At 42.9% G+C, this 20,884-nt stretch overlaps 1 protein-coding gene and 1 long non-coding RNA gene across 10 annotated transcripts in view; one reads left to right on the top strand and one right to left on the bottom strand.

The window, feature by feature from the left end:
• The window catches only part of LOC128334118 (uncharacterized), a 48,851-nt gene extending 41,252 nt beyond the window's left edge, over positions 1 to 7,599 (top strand). The window contains exons 3-4 of the long non-coding RNA XR_008311181.1: positions 4,011 to 4,219; positions 5,205 to 7,599. This is a non-coding gene — a long non-coding RNA (uncharacterized LOC128334118). The remainder of the gene's footprint in view (positions 1 to 4,010; positions 4,220 to 5,204) is intronic.
• LOC128334016 (cation channel sperm-associated auxiliary subunit beta-like) overlaps positions 1 to 20,884 on the bottom strand; it is a 216,076-nt gene that overhangs the window by 1,346 nt on the left and 193,846 nt on the right. For all 9 annotated transcript variants that reach the window (XM_053270222.1, XM_053270289.1, XM_053270274.1 and 6 more), the window contains 4 exons: positions 14,504 to 14,614; positions 13,909 to 14,047; positions 7,501 to 7,601; positions 6,740 to 6,814 (listed from right to left, as the gene is read on the bottom strand). In XM_053270222.1, the coding sequence (XP_053126197.1) occupies positions 6,740 to 6,814; positions 7,501 to 7,601; positions 13,909 to 14,047; positions 14,504 to 14,614 (426 nt within the window). The remainder of the gene's footprint in view (positions 1 to 6,739; positions 6,815 to 7,500; positions 7,602 to 13,908; positions 14,048 to 14,503; positions 14,615 to 20,884) is intronic.

The raw sequence follows: 20,884 nt of genomic DNA, 5'->3' as shown, positions 1-20,884 counted from the left end.
GTTATGAATGATGGAACCACTACCAGATCATCCGTTACAGGTAAGCAACCTGTTTATCTGGATAGTGGTTCAATCATCCATAAATAGTGGGTGAATTGCGAGCTACCCAACTGGTGGTGGACATATCCTGCAAGTCACTGTACAGCCTCTTTAGGACCGCCCGTCCAAAGTCAGCAGCCTTTGCTGCCTGCACATCTATGGAGTAGTGCCTTACAAACGTTTGATGCGATGACCACGTAGCTGCCGAGCAGATATCAGTGAAACGTATGCCCGCCAAATGTGCCGCAGATGTGGCATAGGCTTTAGTCGAGTGCGCCTTAAATGCGGCTGGGGGACTGACCCCTTGCTGGTCATACACTAGTTTAATCAATTCCACCAACCAGAAGGAGAGTTTCTGGCAAGTTGGCAAACACCCCTTGAACTTCCCCTGTAAGTCTATAAATAACTGAGGTGTTTTACGAATACTGCTAGTGGCCTTCAAATAGAAGAGAAGTGCTCGTCAGTTGTCTAGTGAATGCATCGCTCGTTCGAGTGAAGACGTTGGTTCCCTGAAAAAGGTAGGTAGCACAATCTCGGCATTCAGGTGAAATTCAGTAACTACCTTAGGTCGGAAGTCAGGATCTAAGCGCATGACGACCCTTTCTGGATAAATCTTAGTATAGGGCTCAACAATACGAAGTGCACATAGCTCACTTACTTGCCTGGCGGAGGTTATTGCCACTAAAAAGAGAATCTTTAGGGTCAAGAGCTTCAGAGATGCCGTTGCTAATGGCTCAAATGGTGCCCCCGTCAGAGACGAAAGAACTAAGGAGAGACTCCACTTCTCGGCCGGCTGCCACACTGGTGGATATAGGTTGTTGATGCCTCTCAAAAAGTCTTTACAACACGGATGGGTGAAGACCATCTTGCCGTCCCACCCATTGTGGTGCGCAGATATTGCCGCCATATGAACCTTAATAGAGACATTCGCCAGGCCACTCTGCTTCAAAGTGGTCAGGTAGAGAAGGACGGCTTTCAGACTTGCCTCCCTTGGGTCATAGGCTCTGGAGGCAGCATGTGCAGAGAACCTACGCCATTTTGCCCGGTAGTTTCTCCTCGTGGACTGCTTATGGGTATTTAGAAGGATCTTCCTCAGAAGCCTATCCTCCACATGGTGAAAATCATTACAGACAGGTTGAGGTGAACCACCCTGCCTTGATCTTGAGTGACTAGATTTGTCCACTGAGGGAGCCTCCTGTATCTTCCTCTTGATGGTCTGAGTAGCTGCGTGTACCCTGGTTGCCTTGGCCACCAAGGCGCAATCACTATTGCCCTTGTCTGGTCGTGTAGGAATTTTCCTACCACCCTGGGCAGTAAGGGCGTGGGTGGATAGGCATAAAACAGCTCCTGGCTCCAGAGATACTGAAAGGCATTGCCCTTGCTCTGTGGGCCGACTCCCATCCGGGAGCAATACTGTTCTCACTTGCTGTTCTCGAAAGTCGCAAATAGGTCCACCTTTGGTCTGCCCCAAACCAGGAACAATTGTTCCAGTACTTCTGGATTCAATTCCCATTCGTGCTGCTCCAGCACTTAGTGAGTCTGCCAAATAGTTCATGCTGCCCTTGATATGAATGGCAAAGGGGTAAATCCCGTGTGGGATGCACCAGTTCCATAACTGTAGACTGAGATTGTATAAAGATCTGGACACCGTCCCGCCCTGCTTGTTTACATAAGCAATGGCTGTCGTATTGTCCATCTGTAATTGGACGGTTTTCCCTATAAACTGCTTCTGAAAGGCGACTAGGGCTTTGAACGCAGCCAGCAGCTCCAGGAAGTTGATATATAGCAGTCTTTCCTTTGGAGTCCACTGCCCCTGAACTCTGTGGTGTAACAAGTGGGGCCCCCAGCCATGCATGGAAGCATCAGAGGTCACCGTTGATGTCGGTTCCTGCATGTGGAACCGCATGCCATTGAGCATATTTGATTCTTTTGTCCACCAATCTGGCGAGTCCAAAACCTTCCCTGGAAGAACAACCCATTTGGACTGAGGCTCGGATCTTGGCTTGTAGGCCCTTAGAAACCAGAGCTGTAGCTTGCGCATCCGTAACCTCGCGTACAAGACTATGGTGGTTCAGGAAGCCATCAGGCCCAACATCACTTGTACTGTCTTCGCCTTCTGTATGGGATTTTCTTAACAACGGAAAACTAGGGCACATAGACGGGCAAACTGCTCCACTGGGAGGAATGCTTTCTGGGCTGTCATATCCAACTGTGCGCTGATGTACTGCAGACACTCTGCCGGTTGGAGAAAGGATTTCTCCCAATTGATCTGTAATCCCAAATTCTCCAACAGGTTCGTTACCATGTCTATGTGCTTCAGCAATTGTTCCTTTGTCTTGGCCGTCAGAAGCCAGTCGTCTAAATAAAGGTATATGGACACACCCGGTACCCTAAGATAGGCTATTATCACCGCTACGCATTTTGTGAACACTCTCGGGGCGGTGACAAGGCCAAAAGGCAGTACATTGTACTGATAAATCTCGTTCCCCATGGTGAAGCGGAGATATTTGCGATGATTCTCCTGAATGCCTATATGGAAGTACACATCTTTTAGGTCGAGCGTTGCAATCCAATTCTCCCCGTGGAGGAGTGGTAGGATGGCTTGCAACATTGTCATTCTGAATTTTTGTACTTCGATGTACTGATTTAGGCCTCGAAGATCCATTATCGGTCTTATGCCCCCATCACGTTTGGGGATTTGGAAATACCGGGAATAAAAACCCATCTGGCTGAGAGCCCACTGCACCGGCGATATCACTCCCTTCAATAAGAGCTTCTGCACCTCTTCTCTCAGTATTGGTGTCTCTGGAGTGTATTTCAGACCCAGGAACGGCGGGTACTCCTTGAACTCCAGCGCATATCCCGTTGATACTATGCGCAAGACCCACTGTTCCAATGTTATATGGTGCCATGCTTGGGCATGGCTTGCCAGTTTGATGGTAACTCTGGCTGTGTTCAAGGAGATGGTGTTCCTGGTACTTAAGTGCTTGATGTTGCATAGAAAAGGTATTCCGCTCGGTGTCGGTGGGCTCTGTGATTGATCAAAGCTGCTGCTTCGCTTGCGGCATTCTCTTATTTTGAGAAATCTGGTTCTCCCTATTCCTAGGATAAAACAGCCGCCTGTTGTTACTACTGTAGCATTGGTAAGGCCGTTTAAAATCCCTCTTGTCAGAACGGCGATAAGAGCTCTGGCGGTTCTGATATTGGTTATACTGATTATATGGTCTGTATCTGCTAGAATACTTTGGATTAGTGAAAGATCAAGCCATAATTTGGGATTTCTTCCACTGTTCCATGTTGTCATCTGTTTTGTCAGAAAAGAGACCAGCACCATCGAAGGGCAGAGTCTCAATCCTATCTTTCATGTCCTGTTGTAGTCCCGTTGCATGCAACCAGGCATGCCTTATTAAAATAATAGATGATGTCAATGTTCGAGACTCGGATTCTGCCAAATGCTTTGCATTCGCCAATTGTTGTCGGGTGGCTGTAGTTGACTTCACAAACACCGTCTCGAATCTTTTAACAAACTCCCCTGGTTCTAACGCAATGCTTTGATCATATAATGCCTCCCAGAGGGAATGTGTGTATCTTGCCTGGCATGCTACATAATTAGCTATTTTGATTGACAAGCATGCGGTAGAGTAAGTTCGCCTGCCAAGTACGTCCAGCTTGCGGCCTTCTTTATCTGATGGTGTTGTATGTCTTTTGCCACCCTTAGAAGTTGTCGCACAATCCATCACTAATGAATTAGGAGCAGGGTGGTGCATCAGGTAAGCATTTTATTCCTCCTGTATCCGATACAAGGCCTCCAGACGTTTGGAAGTAGGTGTAGACATCTGCAACACCTCCCATGCTGACTTAGCTGCTCTTGAAATATGGGGTAGCATAGGCAGGTAAACAGGTTGTAGGCCTGAGGCCGACTGCATCATATTGTATACTGGGTCCTCTAAGACAGTGGTTTTGTCTTTCAGGTGTAGACCCAGGACTCGTGCCATTTCCGCCACCTGCTGATGGTAACTTTTCATCTCCTCATTGGGCTAAATTGATGGAATTGCAGCAACATCCGAATCCGGATCCGGGAGAGCAGGTGCCTCTGGGTCTTCCAGATCTGCCTCCGTCGAGTCTGAGGTATAGTCATCCTCTATATCATCGTCGTCGTCATCACCCTTGGATAAAACAGGTGAGTTGCCTACAGCTGTAGAAGTCACTTTAACTGGTTCTTGAGTACGGGCCATCTGAATTGCTGCCTGGCAGCGGGTGGAGGGTATAGGCGGGGTTGTTTTGAGCGGTATGTTGGTCTGCAGTGAATGAATGTTGTGGTGGATGGAAGAGTTGACCAGTGTGGCAAGTATGTTTGAAGTGAGACTGTACGCTGCGGAGACACAGGTATAGCGGTTTGTACGGCCGTCTCTGCTCGCTGCACTGGAATCACGGTAGTCTGCATGGCCGTCTCCATTCATTGGATTCGTTCGGGGGGGTATGCTCCCGCTCCTCTAACCACCTTGTAAAAAGGGAGTATTCCTCCTGGGAGATCGTTACAGAATCTCCCCAACCACCTCTGGGTAGGAAACCCGTGACAGGTGTCTCCCTATCTGAGAGAGAGGGCATGTTGGGAATAGCCAGAGGCTGGTAGTCACCTTCCCTGAACCTTGTAAAGGTGTGGGTTGAAGGCGTACTCTCTTCTGAATTTAGCATGCATGCTAGACTGCATCCGGGAGAAAGCTCCCTCAGCCCCGGCGGGGTCAATGGAGATGCCCTAGATGTAGGCGAATGAACATTTACAGAATCTCCCTTGCCATCGGGCACGATGTCGGGGTCAATGTCGGGCACGATGTCGGTATTGATGTCGAGTTCTGTATCAAGTATAACTGCCACAGTCGACTCTAGAGCAGAGACATTTTCAGACGTCGGCATCGATGTCGAGTGGTGTCAATGCCGACTGGTCGACGTCGAAGGCACCGCTGGCTCTTCTCTAACGCCCCTCGATGCCAAGTGGTCTTGATGTTGAGTCTGTTGAGGCCATGAAGTCAGTGGAGATTGGTGTGGTGTCGGCACTGGAGATAAGGAAGCTGCTCGGCATCGAGGAATCACATAATCCTGAAGCCCTGAAGGCAAAGGAGTGTGCTCCACATTCTGTTCCAGTTGTCTGTGCTTGTGTTTCTTAGGTGGTGGCTCCTGCGTCGAAGGTTTATCCTTGTGCTTTCTCTTCTGGCTTGAATGGCGATCCTCCAGCCGCTTAAATGGGGCTAAGGTGCCCGATGTCGAAGTGGTCGATGCCGTAGCCTTTGAAGCCGATGCAGATGTCAAAGCGGTCGACGCCGTAGCCTTCGTAGCCAGTGCAGATGTCGAAGCAATTGACGCCGCAGCTTTCGCAGCCAATTTTGAGGAGCCCGCCTCCACCTGGACTTTAGACTGCACTTTCGAAGCAGGACCCAGCAATGCCCCCTCAGTAGCCATCTTAGGTGCTAGAGACTCCTCGAGCAAATACACTCTAAGGCGTGCTGCACGATTTTTCAAAGTCTGCTTGTTAAAGGTAACGCAGACTGAGCAGGCTTTTGTGTCGAGCTTCTCTCCCAAACAAAACGAACAGAGGGCATGGCCGTCTGTTGAGGGGATCTTTCCGCAGCAGTTGGTACACCGCTTAAAGGTTGTTTTGTCCTTGACAGACTTCCCTGAACCATCTGCCTTACCAGGTTTTTTGCTCATTTTAGAGAAGAGTAGTCGTCTGTTCTGTCGTCAGAGGGGGATATCAGAGATTGAAACCAAATCCGAAGGAGTGTCCGTATCCAAAGCCGAGTCCGTATTCAGAAGTTTCAAGCTGTTTAAGTCTCAAACAATGCCAAGTCTGAAGGAGTATCCAAAGAATAGTCAGAGTCCGTTTCCAATGTTCAGAGATCCAAAAATACGGGGGAAAAGGAGCAAACTGTCTCCGAGTACTGATCGCAATGGCGGTCAGAAAGAAACTGATTGCAGAGATGCCCAACCGCCACTAGAGGCTTCTACAGTCACGTGCAACAGGCGGTTGCCGGTGTCAAGAGGAGCTAACAAATTCTACCCGAAGCTGATCTGCGCAGGCGAGGAACCCACTATTTATGGATGATGGAACCACTATCCAGATTAGATAAGTACTACTAAAGTCAGTGACTTGTGTGCTATAGGAGCAATTTGAGGAGCTGAGGGTTTGCCTAGCAAATTCCATAATAAAACAACAGGAGATACATTGGAATATAATATCCATGATGTTCAATGTCGATACATTTACAAACAGAATAAAATAAACAAGATGACTTGAACCTCTTAAGACAGGAAGGTTAACATGACCTGATAGTTAACTAAGACTTGGAGGGATGAAACCCAGAACTGGATTGTCTTAAAAATATATATAAATGCAACGGAAAGAAGGAAGAATAGCATTATATATCAAATGGAGAAATAAATAAAATGGGGCCAGAGTCTACTAAAATTGCCATACTAAGGAGATGATATGGATGATGTTTTCCTGAAATATATTCCAGACGTTTCAAGGAAACAAGAATTAGTACTAACAGGGGACTTTACCCTGATATGTGTTGAGAGACAAATCTTGCTAATCACAAAATCTCTGCAGATTCTCTACATGCCTTGATGAGACACCTTTTTTATGGTTGTTACATGGTGCTATGCTATGGCATTACTAAAATAAATTTGATATATATTATACCTGAAATTCATCAAATAAGTTACAAAAGGAGACTGCAGGAACAGTTGATACCCGGAAATGGAAAAGCTCAGATCCCTGTTGAAAAGGAAATAACTAATCATCTATAGTAACATTACTGTCATTCAAGAAATACAATTTACATCCTTGGAAATTAATAGGATCTAGTAGCTTTTTCCTGTATGAACTGAATGGAAACTTAGGAATGGAAAGGTAATTGTTTAAAAGGCAATTTGGAGTTTGGCATAATACAGCCTAGATGCTGCAGCAGCAGCAGCAGCATAATGCACTTAATATTTTAAAACTCCTGGATCTGATAACTTATCTGAAGGGAATCCATTATGTCATGGATGTCAAAAAAGGAAATATCACCTCAGTGATGCTAGCCCTCAGCAGAATGACTCTCCTTGCTGTTTTCCTCAATCTGAAGTTACAATTTACATGAGGTTTGGGGGTGGGGGAAATGGCATAACTGAACGCTCATTCATATAAAAATTTCCTGCACACAGAAAATTAAATGTCAAGGAGAGAAGATCTAGCCTCATCTGGGATGCTAGTTTTCCTAAACACTTGATTTTTGTTTAACCCCAACGTATCTTATACATGTGTAACCACGGAACGGCCATGTCAAATATGAGATAATGGATTGTATATATCTGAACTGAATAATACTTTTTAAAAATGTATACAGAATATTAGTTCAGAGGAGTTTTGGTACTCATGTTTTGGTGTTGTCTAAAATATGTATTTTATATGAAACTTACATGTATACTTATAGTGAGACCATCTGGATTATACAACGTTGTGTTGAGTTTATGTGCTAAATATTCTCTCATTTTTATCACACTTGATGTTACATCGGAACCTGAAAAATAAGTAACACAGTCCTTCAGTGATACTTGCATATTTCTCCAATCTCAACATTTCAGTGAGGACTGAATCCTATAAAGTCCTCTTTATAGGAATCTAGTGACCCCTGCTAACTGAGCAAAGAGACGCCTTTTAAAGTGGTGATTCTCTTAATTTTAGCAGGGGGAGAGCACCCAGCCCTATCCAGCCCCAGCACAGCATCCCTCCAGTGGCTGATGCTGGTATCTGCCTTGTTTCTTTTTAGATTGTGAGCCCTTTGGGAACAGAGGACCATCTTATTTATGTATTATTTATTTTTCTGTGTAAGAAAAAGAAGTTCTGTGTGAGAACTTTGGTCGAAGAAAGGTATATAAATATTCATAGTAGCAGTAGTAGTAAAGCAAGGATGGATCATCCAAGCAGATGTCACAATAGGGTATACTTTAGCTCAGATCTGAGATGGGTCACAGACATGTCATCATGAACTAGAGTTGCATAGGCTCAGTTCAGTTTATTTATGGTTGCTGACCAGAGAAATATATACATAGAGCTCAAACAGTAACAATAGCAAATCCAGCTATTTGTAGACCTTATGGAGTCGAGCTATACAGATACACTGTTACTTCAAATTCTAATGGCAATGAGACAGAACTTATCAACTGCATAAGTAATTTTGTCATCACTATTAGATGAAAAATAGCTATCATAGTATTCATCCAGGCGGCCAGGGTAATTTGCTAGGAGGGGCACTATTAGTTCATAGTGAGTGTCCCTATAGTAGCACATTTGGTAGTGTCTCAATAGCACCTCTTGCAAGGACAAAACTGCTGCACGTAAGGGACTTTTTTGATCCTGTCTTCAAACACAGCAGAAGGTAAAACATGCTAGTGTGAAGGTCCTGCAGTATTTTGCTACTGTAAGCTTATCTAAGTTTTTAGCAGGTTTCATATTCAATAGTTCGTTACCCACCATTAATCTCCTTGATATAAAACTTCTCTCGGATTGCCATGGTACGTCACAAATTCTTGCTTGATCGAGTGCTTGATCGAGATTCATAGCCAACAATGACTGTGGAGCAAACCCATAGTTTTTAATGGGTTTTATGGCCTTCTTTGTCATGGACCCTGCCACTTGTTACGATCTTCTGGAGAGGTCCAGTTATGGTTTCCGCCAGCTTGTCTGGTGGCGACCCACGAACGGGCTTTCTCTGTGGCTGCCCCAGGGCTTTGGAATATGCTTTCCTTTGAAAGAAGAGCATCTCCTTCTCTGTTTGTTTTCAGGAAGTCCCTCAAGACTCACCTGTTCTCACAGGCTTTTAATTAGAATTAATTTTAATAATTTGTTTAGTAACTGTCTTATTGTGTTTCGTGGATTTTAATCAGTGACTTCTATATTGTTTTAAATATTGTACACCACCTAGAGATGTACATATCAGGTGGCATAAAAATATGATAAATAAATAATAATAAATAGGAAAACAATTTCCTTTATAAGTTCCAATCTGGAAGTGAATTTATCTGCTAACATGATCAGTAACACTCTAGTAGGATTAAGATTGTGAGCCAAAATTTAAATATTAAAAGCAAGATTTTAGACTCAACATTTATCAGACTTGCCTCCACTCTCAGAGCTGCATTAGAGATGCTTTGTGGTACTTGAAATAGCTTCCTAAGAAATTTAGATTGGACAGCTTCTGTGGCTTGGATGTTAGGATAAAAGCTGAGGTGTGCTCCGTAGTGCAAATAAGTTGTTGTTGTTGGTGTTATTATTATGTATTCGATTTTTATACCGCCATTCCAAAAATGGCTCAGGGCGGTTTACCCAGAGAAATAATAAATAAATAAGATAATATGGATCCCCGTCCCCAAAGGGCTCACATTCTAAAAGAAACATAAGATAGACACCAGCAACAGTCACTGGAGGTACAGTGCTGGGGGTGGATAGGGCCAGTTACTCTCCCCTTGCTAAATAAAGAGAATCATCACATTAAAAGGAGCCTCTTTGCCAAGTTAGCAAGGCTGAGCTGTGAACCACAGAGCAAATTAGTTAACACTTTGATGTCAAAAAGTCTTATGACTGCTGGGATAAAAAATCCTCTTCAAGAGTAGAAAAATGCCAATATTGCCAGTGATGATGACTTCCGGTTGTAATGCCGGGGCAGCTGGCTGCTCCTCTGCAAAGAGGAAACGAGAAGGAGAAATAAGGGGTTTTTTGAGTCTTCAAAACCCTCCCACGTCGTCCTGGATTAAAGGATTGACCCAAGATAAACCACGATTTCTCATATGCTGGTTATCTGATTCAGGGATTGGGCTGAAAAGCTCGGTTTTTTCTCAAGGTGATCGGCAGGGAAAAGGATTCCATCTTCGCTTGTCTCCTTCTCGGGAAATCTTCATGACTGAAGCTGCCCGGCAGACAATCTCTATGGCTTGGATATAATTAATGTTTGAAGTTCAGAAGCTCACCTCTTTAGTGAATGATGATGACAAATTGATGAAATTCCTCATGCGTTTCTGGGAAAGACGCTACAGATAAGGCTGTAAGTTTCTCTTTGGATTGAAGAAAGGAATTCTTTCTTTTTCTTTGTTTGCTAAATACTAAACTTTTAGACTTAAATTGTTGATTAAAAAATTTTAACATTCGGAAAGGATTTCATTAGTGGGGATTGCTATTCTTTAAGCTTAAAGAAGAGACTTTTTGGTGTTTCCTATTTGCTATGGACTCTGCCTATCATTCTTCTTAACCAATGAAAACAACAGATGTTCCACACCACCGTGAGAAAATTCTAAATGCCAGTGATTAGATAGAATCCACGCTGCAGAACTGTTTATACTTGAGAAATAAGCACAGGCTTTTACTTTCTGTTTTGAGATCAAGGACAAACACTGCTCTGCAAGTATTTTTCTTTTCTTAACCCCTTCATATCATTATGAGAGGCAAAGCTCATCAGAGTCAGACGCATATACAAGCCAGGAAACCTTCACTTCCAGATTCAGGTGTGGGGGAAACCACAACACCTGTAGCTATGGACCAAATGCTCTCTGAGATGAAGCAAATATTGCAATCAAATGCCACTGCCCTCAAACAAGTCATTTTGGATATGACCCAGATGAAACAGAATTTGAATGGATTAAATGATAAAATCTCAAAGATTGATGAAACTGTCATGAAATTAGCACAAGATAATAAAGAATTTAGATTAAGAGTGGAAGCTTTAGAGAAAGATTTGGGATCACTGAAAGATGACAGAGAAAGACTATTAGATCAAATGGCTTTGCTGGAATTAAGACAAAAAGAGAAATTTTTAAGGTTTAGGGGCATTCCAGAAATTCCCAACCAGAATATTAAGAAACTACTTGGAGAAGAACTTGCACTACTTTTGGGAATTACAGCAGGAGAGATAGAGGCCCAGATTGATATAGCTTTTTGTCAAAACTTGGATTTTGCCACAAGAAATAAACTAATCAAGGACTGTCTAGTACAGTTCACTACTAAATCAATAGCTGAACGAATCATCCAGGCTCATCTCACCACAGCCCTAACAATTCAAGCCCATCAGATAAAAATTTTGAAGGAAATTCCAGCTAGAATTCTAAGAAAACGTAAGGATTACAAATTTTTGACTGATGCATTAAATGCCAAGGGAATACGTTTTAGATGGGAATTGCCAGAGGGACTCTCTTTTTTCTACAAAAACAAGAGGAATAGACTTACTGAGCTCCTCAAAGCACAAGAATTTTGGCGGAAATATAATAAAGATTTATCTTCTGAGCATCCTGTTCCATAAATATATAATTTAAATCAGTCCATACGGATTACAAATATACACACAGAATTTTTTTCTTGGAATCTAAATTTTTAGAAAATCCAATGGACAAGATTGAAAGATTTTTGGATAAGATATAGCAATTTGGTCAAAGTTATGCTAAGATATGGAACTCAATGAAAAAGGATTTGCAAAGATGGTCTAAAATGAATTTATTTTTAATGAGAAGAATTTCAGTGGTGAAGAACAATGTTTTACTTAAAATGATATTTCTTTTTTTAGAATATTTCTATAATTAATAATATGACTTGTTTTAGGCAATGGCAGAAGGATATAATTAAGCTTATTTGGCAGGGGAAAAGATTAAGAATAAATTTTAAAGATGTGGTTTTACCTTGCCAGATTTAAGGTTGTATTTTGATGCTGTTTGTTAGATATGGTTAAAGGAATAGATAACACAGAAATTCCAGAGTTTTTGATCTGGAGGGTCTTGATAGAAGGTTTGGATGGCATGTTTACTTAGGGTACGAAAAAAGTAAAATATATAAAGATTTTTTGAATTATTATGTAAGAAGGGGCTTAATGAGGGTATGGTTAAAATATAAAAATTGGTTAGAATTGTTTGTATATTAGAACAAAAATTTTCGTTATGGTTACCTTTGATTGAAGCTTTATTGCGTAAAGAGTTAAATATGTATAGTAGATGTGTTGAGGTATTTACAGAGATTCGTAGTATTTTTATGGGAAGGATTGTAAGTTAAAAAGCTTAATTGAAATATAAAATTTGGTTAGAGACTGGTTTTAGTATAGATGTTGGACATAATTACAGAAAGGGCAGCCTGGGAAAAATTATGGAAGAGTCATTTAAAACGTATTGTTTGCTATGCTTTGAAGGAGAATTATTATAAAATGATTTATATGGTATCTGACATTAAAAAACTGGCATTAATGTATAAAAATGTTTTAAACAAATGTTGGAAGTGTGGGCATACGGAAGGTATTTGGACCTGTGGGAAGGCTAAGGCCTATTGGGACATGATATATAATGAATTAAAGAAAGTGATTTTTCCCAAGAAGCCAGAATCCTTCCTGCTGGGAATAACACAAGGAGTAATTTTTACAAATGGTTTGACTTTCTTCATGTATACATCGACGGTGGACAGAATGATATATGCATAGAAATGGAAGAGTGTTGTAGTTAAAGAATTATTTTCCTATTATTGATCTTACAGCAGGATTTGTTTTGAAACGCAGGTTGGGTAGAATAATGATTTTTTTTTCCTTTGAACTTTAAAGGTTTAAATTTATGTTTTTTATTACTATTATAATAAGGGTAAATTTTATAGTTGTAATTTCATGAAGAGAGGTGAGCGGGAAGTCCATTTTTGTTTATTATGATGGTTATTATTGTTGAAAATTAATAAAAATTGAATTTGGGGAAAAAAAATATTGCCAGTGATGACCTTTGAGTATTTTGAATTACATATTCTTGATGGATTCTACGAGTAACGGGGAATGAAATACAATACCTAAGTACTTATAATAACTGACCTGCTTGAGCTTATGCCCTTCAATAGACCAACACAAGAATTTGGGGTGCTTAGCAAAGCTCATAATCTGTGCTTTAGAGTAATTAATCAGCACAGCCAAATATTTACAGTAAGAAGTGAGGGAATTAAGCGCTCTTCTCAGGCCAGTAGGAGTCTGCAATAGTATTACAGTATCATCTATGTACAAAAGCATTTCTAAGGGTTTGGAAGCTAATATTGGAGAATGAAAGTCTGAATAAGTCAGAGAGGCAACCATAGATTTTATATAAGAATTAAATAATAACAGAGCCAGTATACATCCTTGCTTCATGCCTCTGTTTGACAGAATGTCTTTAGAGAGATAACCTGCCGCATTGCACCTAACTTTCATATATATGGAAATAGTTTTTAAAGATCCAGGAAGCTGTGCAATCTTTGAGCCCCTCACCCTGCCACAGCTCAGGGAAGCTCCTAGGTCTTGTATTATTATTACATTAGGAACAAGGGAGCTATGTGATACCTGAGCCTGTCTGAAAAAGCTACGGCTAAGGCAGAGTGATTCTCTTTGTAAACCCCTTCCCACAACTCATACAAGTATAGGTAGGGAAGGAGGACATTGCTACCGATTATATATGCTGGGGAAAGGATTACAGAGAGCATGCAAAGGAATTTTGCCTGAACTTCATCAAACTCAGAGCTCCTAAAACCTGAGAGCTTCCTGAATGTGCCCTGTGAGCTAGCCTGTGAAGGTATTGGTGCAGTTATTTCTAGTGATCAGGACTTGGAAGGAAAATAAGCAAAATTTAAAGGGGAATTGAAACGTATGGGGGGATATGAAAGTGCTTTTCAACAATAATCCAAGTGAAAATGAAAGTCATTGTTTCAGCTCAGCTTTAAAATACCATCTTCCTTTTTAAGTGAATATAAGGCAAGGCGGCAAGCAGGGGGGGAATCCCCCCCAAATACAAAAACAAACAAAATAATTCCTCAGGAGGAATACTTCTGAATCACAACATTATTCTGGCCCCTACCTGAAATTTCCCAGTTTGTTCTATTGTTGACTTCTATGACTGTGATATAATAAGGAGTTGATAGGTTTGTAGATCCACGTTCATCTTTCACAGTGAAACTGAGGGGAAGTTTTGATACTGGAAATTTCATTCGTAGAACCTAAAGATAAAAGTTATATAGAGATGTTTGATATTACAATAATGATGCTCATTGCAGGTATAACTTCCATTCTGCTAGTTTTCAAATGGGACTACTTGTCTTTGCGCCATCTGTGCTAGTCTACACTAAATGGGTTACACATCTGATCTGAGGCAACTTAGAGTAAAAAGTAGAAGTACTGATTGACAAGATTTTCAACCTACCACTTCCATAACGATCCACTACAGGGATCTTGTGGACTTCAAAGGATGCTCCGACACTGCCCTGAGCCAGCCATCATGTCAGTGAATACTTCTATTTTTTATCCAAAACAGATCTCCAATTTCACTGCCACTCTGCAGATGGCAAAAATAGTTTCGCCCCCCAACTCCCACCAAATTCAAAGCTACAGTTCTGTACAGCCGAATTTTCAACTCACCATTAATTATGTATCATCTTGTGGCATGTGACCCTTACCTTTTCCTTACAATCTGAAAAAGCAACAGAAAATGACAGCTTCATATTGTCCGTACATCCACATTCACTCCTATTTCTCTTGTTAGCACATTGTTTGTATCGTCCTGAAGTCTGCAGAAACAGAATAGTGAAGCTGAAAATAATTCTGGACTCTGGCCTAGGCAGCAGTTATTAAAACATTATTGTTACAATAGAGACTTATGGGAGGTGGGATGGGAAGTTAAGAGTCCTCTGCCTGCAAATTTGGTGCGGAAAGACAGTTTGAATAGACACTATATTTCTAAAAGTGAGGACAGGGTAAAATATGGAAGAGATTTGGCCTTTTGGCAAGGAGACAGCATGATATGGAGCTGGATGAGAGAGAAGCATTCTCCTGAGTGAGCTACAAAGGAGTTGATGGGATATTGAGACACCTGAGTGAAAGAGAAGATAGGAGTAAGGGATTTTGGCAACGGAGCTTTCTTCCGGTTTTGTGGTCTTTCCCTTTGCCCTCCTCAGGGGCGTAACGATAGGGAGGGCAGGCAGGGCACGTGCCCTGGGCGCCACCCCGGCGGGTCACATGGGGGGCGCCAAAAAGTGGCATTCCCCCGCCCCCCCCGTATCACCCGCCGAGTGTTCACAGAACACTTGGCGGGCGAACACTCGGCAGGCACGCCTGCGCAGTTGGGAAGTGATGCCGGGCCAGGCGGCAGGCCTCGGCGTCGCTCTGCCTGCACTCCTCAGTGGGCGATCTGCCGCCGCTCGGGCCGCTACACTACAGCCAATAGCCACCAGTCACAGCTGCACTTGGCGGGCGACCCGCCGCCTGCCACCGCCGAATCGCCGCCACCGCTGCCGCACTCGGCGGGTGACCCACCGCCGCCCGCCACCGCCGAATTGCCGCCACCGCTGGTGATCTGCCACCTGGGGCGCCGCCGCACCAGCGGCACAGGTATGTGGGGGGCGGGGGCGCCATTTCAGGGCCAGAGCTTGCCCTGGGCGCTGTTTCCCCCCGATATGCCACTGGCCCTCCTCCCATCATTTCTGTCTGTTTTATATTGTAGACTTGAAGAGGATTTTTTTAATATATTTGAAATATGGTGAAGTACAAATAATCAGCATTTTCCCAAACACTACTTCTAAGGGCTTTACTGTAATTAGCAACTGCATGCTCCAAGGAGTAAAAAATACCTAATTTAATTACACTTACAATAAATATATACTGCTTTTCAACAAGAACAAAAATTTCAGAGCAGTTTACATAGCAAAATAAAAATAAAATAAAAAGATGACTCCCTGTCCGCAAGGGGCTCACAATCTAAAATGAGACACAAGAGAGACACCAGAAACAGCCAAGGAGACAGGCTGTGCTGGGGTTGAATAGGGTCAGTTGCTCTTCTCATGCTAAATGTAAGGGAGCCACCACTTTAAAAAGGTGTTTCTTTGCCCAGTCTGCAAGGGATAACTTCTTATCTTTCCAAATGGATGCAAAAACAGAATGTAAGCACTGGCTGACATGATAAAGAAAATTACTCAATCAATCAATCATCTTTATTACAGTCAAAGACCAGCACAGGATATAGTATAGATACAATGAACTAAAACTCATTAAAATTATTATAAACCAGATAGATACACCTATAATACTGTGAATCCAAGGCTATAATTAGCCTATAAAATAATTATAATAATTATGATTATTTATTTATTATTTTTTACATTTTATATCCCGCTCTTCCTCTAAGGAGCCCAGAGCGGTGTACTACATACTTAGGTTTCTCCTCACAACAACCCTGTGAAGTAGGTTAGGCTGAGAGAGAAGTGACTGGCCCAGAGTCACCCAGCTAGTATCATGGCTGAATGGGGATCTGAACTCGGGACTCCCCGGTCCTGGTCCAACACTCTAACCACTTATGATTATAGTGAAATATAACTCTAAAATCTGTGGGGTAATTAATAAAATAAGATACTGCAGGTTAAGCCTAGAAGCTGTAGGGAGATTAATAGAGTATAGCTAAAACAGGAGTAAGTATACAACTATCTTTAAAAGTGGGGCGTCTAAAAATATAAAATGGTTAAGATAACATATAAAAACTACCATGTGAAGCAGAGGAGCAAATTAAAATTATGCAATCAAGTAAAATGATCAGTAGTTCAAGGGATATTAACTGGTGATCAGGACCCGGCGGATCTTGCATGCTGCCCCGCAGAAGCTAGCAGCATTGTACGTGAAAGTCCAATTGTCATCTGAAAGCAGCATCTTGGTGTAGACTTGACTAGAGCGACCAGGGTATTTGAGAAGCAGAGGAGATATGAGCTCGTCGCAGCTGTCTTTATAAAAGGGACATGAGAGGAGCACATGCTCTATGGTTTCCACCTCCCCAGAGTCTTCCCCCAGACAAAGCCTTTCTATGAGCGGAATCTTCTTGTATTTGCCTTGCAGAATGGCGGAGGGAAGGGCATAACACCAGGCAAGGGTGAACACCATTCTATGGCTGGATATTTCCAATTGTGTCAGATATGCAGGGGGTGGGGGGGAAGAAAATTACTCAAAGTAGTCCCGTTGAAATTAAAATGACAAGTTACTAGTTTGAGTAATCTTCTTCATCAAGTCAGCTACTAACTACCATCAAATGACTGTATCCAAGTAATTTTCTGTGTCACCATAAAGATGTTCAAAATAGGGTACAGGTGCAACTACACCACTCAGGACTCTAGAATAACTAGTTTAGGGGTGGCAAGTAACATTATTAGGAGAGCAAAGATTCTGCTATACAGTACATTAAATACTTATAGAAAGAAGTAAAGTAATCTGTGTCATTAAATTTGTATACTGCCTAATAAGAGCCTCCCCATCTCTTAAGGCTTTTAAAAGGCAGTTAAGAAGCATTTGTTCACCCAGGCTTTTAATTAGATATTGCTTTAATTGTGTTTTCAATAATTTTAATGTTTTAAATTTTAAATTGTTGTAGTGTTTTAATCTTTTTATCTGTTGTTTTTATTGTTTTGTTGTAAACCACCCAGAGACTTGTGGTTTGGGCAGTATACAAATGTGCAAAATAAAATAAAATAAAATAAAATAAAATAATAAATATGATTCAAATGACTCTATAAGGTTAGATTAATAAGTATTTACCTTATCAATGTGTTTCTTGTGCCCAGAAGCAAATTTATATACAACTTTCTTCAGATCAAGATACTTTCGACAACTCCCTGCCACCAGTACCCATGATACACAAGTCCCTTAACCAGTCATTTGTCATGTGATTCCTCAAACAATTTTTTACTTGTCAAAGGTATGTGAACATTACTTCACATGCAACCCTTGATGCAAGAATACTCACACCAGTCACATATAATTTGTGTAGTTGTAATTTGCAAAACAGACCCTTGCCATTAAATGGTCGGGCCTCAATCTGTTCTTTCATATCCATCTGCAAGTTGGTTGAATGCATGTCTTCATAGCAAAATTGTGAACACTAATGAGTGGGATTCTGTTTCCACTAAATGCTTAGCGTTACTCAACTGATGTCTTGTTGCTGACCTTGTTTTTGAAAACACTTCAGTAAATTTCTTTTGGAACTCCTCTGGTGACACATTATCTTTCTTCTGATGAAGAGAGTTCCACAAAGAATGTGTGTACTTAGATAAACACACCATATATTTTGCAGTCTTAATCTCCAGGCATGCCGTAGCATACATCTTGCATCCTAGAACATCCAGTTTCCTCCCTTCCTTGTCAGCTGTCATGGTATGATGCTGCAACCCCTTCGATGCACAGTCAATAACTAAGGAATTCTTTCCCCCTGTTTGTTATTTGCCCCCCAGGACTGCCTACTGTGATGAGGTGAGGCATTGCAGTATTGGGGCCTGGGGAGGAGGATGACTTGGCAGTTTCCTGGATTCCATCTGCCTAGAGCTCCCTGCTCAGGGCTATATAGGGAGCTGCCAGTGGCAGTAGGCCCGCCACCGGTGGGGTCGCCACCAAAGGGGCAACACCAAAGGGGCTCGCCCCTTGGAGGGAGCCACTTCAGCGGACAGTGAGGGCCAGGGCCAGGTTTTCTGGTTCAAGTATCCACATGTGGCAGGGCGGGATTTAAGTTTAGATTCTGTTTTTAGCTGAGACCTGGATGAGATTCTTTTATAATATGTCTAGGTTTGGCTGGAGATGGGGAAACAGGGGCCGTATCCACTGATTATGGGGCAGTAATTCTGGTGGTGGTGGGGAACAGAAGAAGTAATGCTGGCAGGTCAGTGGGCCGTTACAGGGGAAGGGGGATCAGAAATCTAATAGCTGTTCCGCCTTTTGGCTGCCCTGTCAGCTCTTTGACCTCGGGGAGCAGTGCCAACCACCCTCGGAACGTCACATTGCTCCTTTGTAATGCCAGGTCAGTCCAGAACAAATCAGAAACCATTCATGATTTAATTCTGGATTCAAGAGGTGACCTAGTTTGTATTACAGAGATCTGGTTGTGGGAGGCCAGTGGCCCGGTTTGGTCCCGGCTTCTACCTTCTGGATACTCTGTTGAGGAGTGGGTGGGGGACTGTGGGCAGGGAGGTGGAGTGGCTATGGTCTACAAAAACAACATTTCCCTTACCAGGATCCCTGTAGAGGTGTCAGACCATATTGAATGTGTATACCTAAGTTTGGGGACCAGGGAAAGACTGGGACCCCGCTGCTCAACAAAGTCCCTAAGCTGACAGACTTGGTCTTGGGTTTGGTGTTGGAGTCTCCCAGTCTTGTGGTGTTGGGGACTTCAATGTTCATTTCGGGACCAATTTGTCCGGGGCAGCTCAGGTGTTCATAGCAGCCATGATGACTATAGGCCTATCCCAAGTGGTCTCGGGACCGACTCATATTGCTGATCACACACTTCATCTGGTCTTTTGTTCTGATCAGGGTGGTGTTCCGTGGGTGGGGACTCTTGAGATTTCCCCATTGTCATTGACGGACCACCATCTGGTTAGGTTGGACTCACAATCATGTCCCACCTTCGCAGGGCTGAAGGGCCTATTAGGATGGTCCGGCCAGGAAGGTTATTAGATCCAATAGAATTCCAAGAAGCTTTGGAGGGATTTAGTGTTGGCTCTGCCAGTGATCCTGTTGATGCTCTGGTGGAGAACTGGAACAACAAACTCACTGGGGCAGTAGACATGATTGCTCCTAAGCGTCCCTTCTGATCCGCTGCAAAACTGGCACCTTGGTATTCAGAAGAACTACAGGGGCTGAAGCAGCAAGGTAGACGACTAGAGCGCAGGTGGAGGAAGACTCGACCCGAATCCAACAGATTGCTACACAGAGCTCATTTGAAGACCTATGCTTAGGCAATACATGTGGCAAAGAAGAGATTCTTTTCTGCCAGTATTGCATCCACAAGTTCATGTCCGGCGGAGTTGTTCAGAGTTGTGAGAGGGCTAGTACACGCCCCTCCTCCTTTGAATCAGAATCTGGAACCATTGATTACCTGCTGTGACGTGTTTAATAAATTCTTTGTGGGGGAAATCTCTCGTATTCGGGCCAACTTATATTCAGTCTCCACAATTACTTCAGTATCTGATGTGGAGGTATCCAGCAACTCCTCTTGTGTGGTTAGGTTGGATCAGTTCCAGTTTGTGACTCCTGGGGACATGGACGAGGTGCTTGGAGTGGCATGGCCTTGGATCCCTCAGAGTTGGGTAACTACAGGCCTGTCTCCAACCTTCCGTAGTTGGGCCATGTAATTGAGAGGGTTATGGCTTCCCAGCTCCAGTCAGTCTTGGAGGAAACCAATTATCTAGAGCTGTTTCAGACTGGCTTTTGGGCGGGCTATGAGGTGGAGACTGCCCTGGTCGGCCTGATTGATGATCTCCAATTGGGAATTGACAGAGGAAGTGTGACTCTGTTGATCCTTCTGGACCTCTTGGCAGCTTTCAATACTATCGGCCATAGTATCCTTATGGAGCGTCTGAGGGGGTTGGGAGTGGGGGGGGGGGGTACTGCTCTGCAGTGGTTCTGCTCCTACCTTTTGGGCAGATTCCAGATGGTGTCCCTTGGAGACTGTTGTTCTTCAAAATCTGAACTTTCATATGGTGTCCCTCAGTGCTCTGTATTGTCTCCGATGTTGTTTAATATCTACATGAAACCACTGGGAGAGATCATCAGGAGATTTGGTACAGGGTGCTATCAGTATGCTGATGACACCCAAATCTATTTCTCCATGTCAACTTCATCAGGAGAAAGCATAATCTCTCTAAATGCCTGCCTGGAGGCAGAGATGGGCTGGAAGAAGGATAACAAACTGAGACTGAATCCAGATAAGACAGAGGTACTTATTGTGCAGTGTCGAAACTTAGGAGATGAGTTTGATCTGCCTGATCTGGATGAGGTTACACTTCCCCAGAAGGAATCGTCTGGTGGGTGCT

The sequence above is a fragment of the Hemicordylus capensis genome, chromosome 1 (genome assembly GCF_027244095.1).
Source record: "Hemicordylus capensis ecotype Gifberg chromosome 1, rHemCap1.1.pri, whole genome shotgun sequence".
Taxonomy (NCBI): domain Eukaryota; kingdom Metazoa; phylum Chordata; class Lepidosauria; order Squamata; family Cordylidae; genus Hemicordylus; species Hemicordylus capensis.
This window is presented reverse-complemented; position numbering and strand designations above follow the sequence as displayed.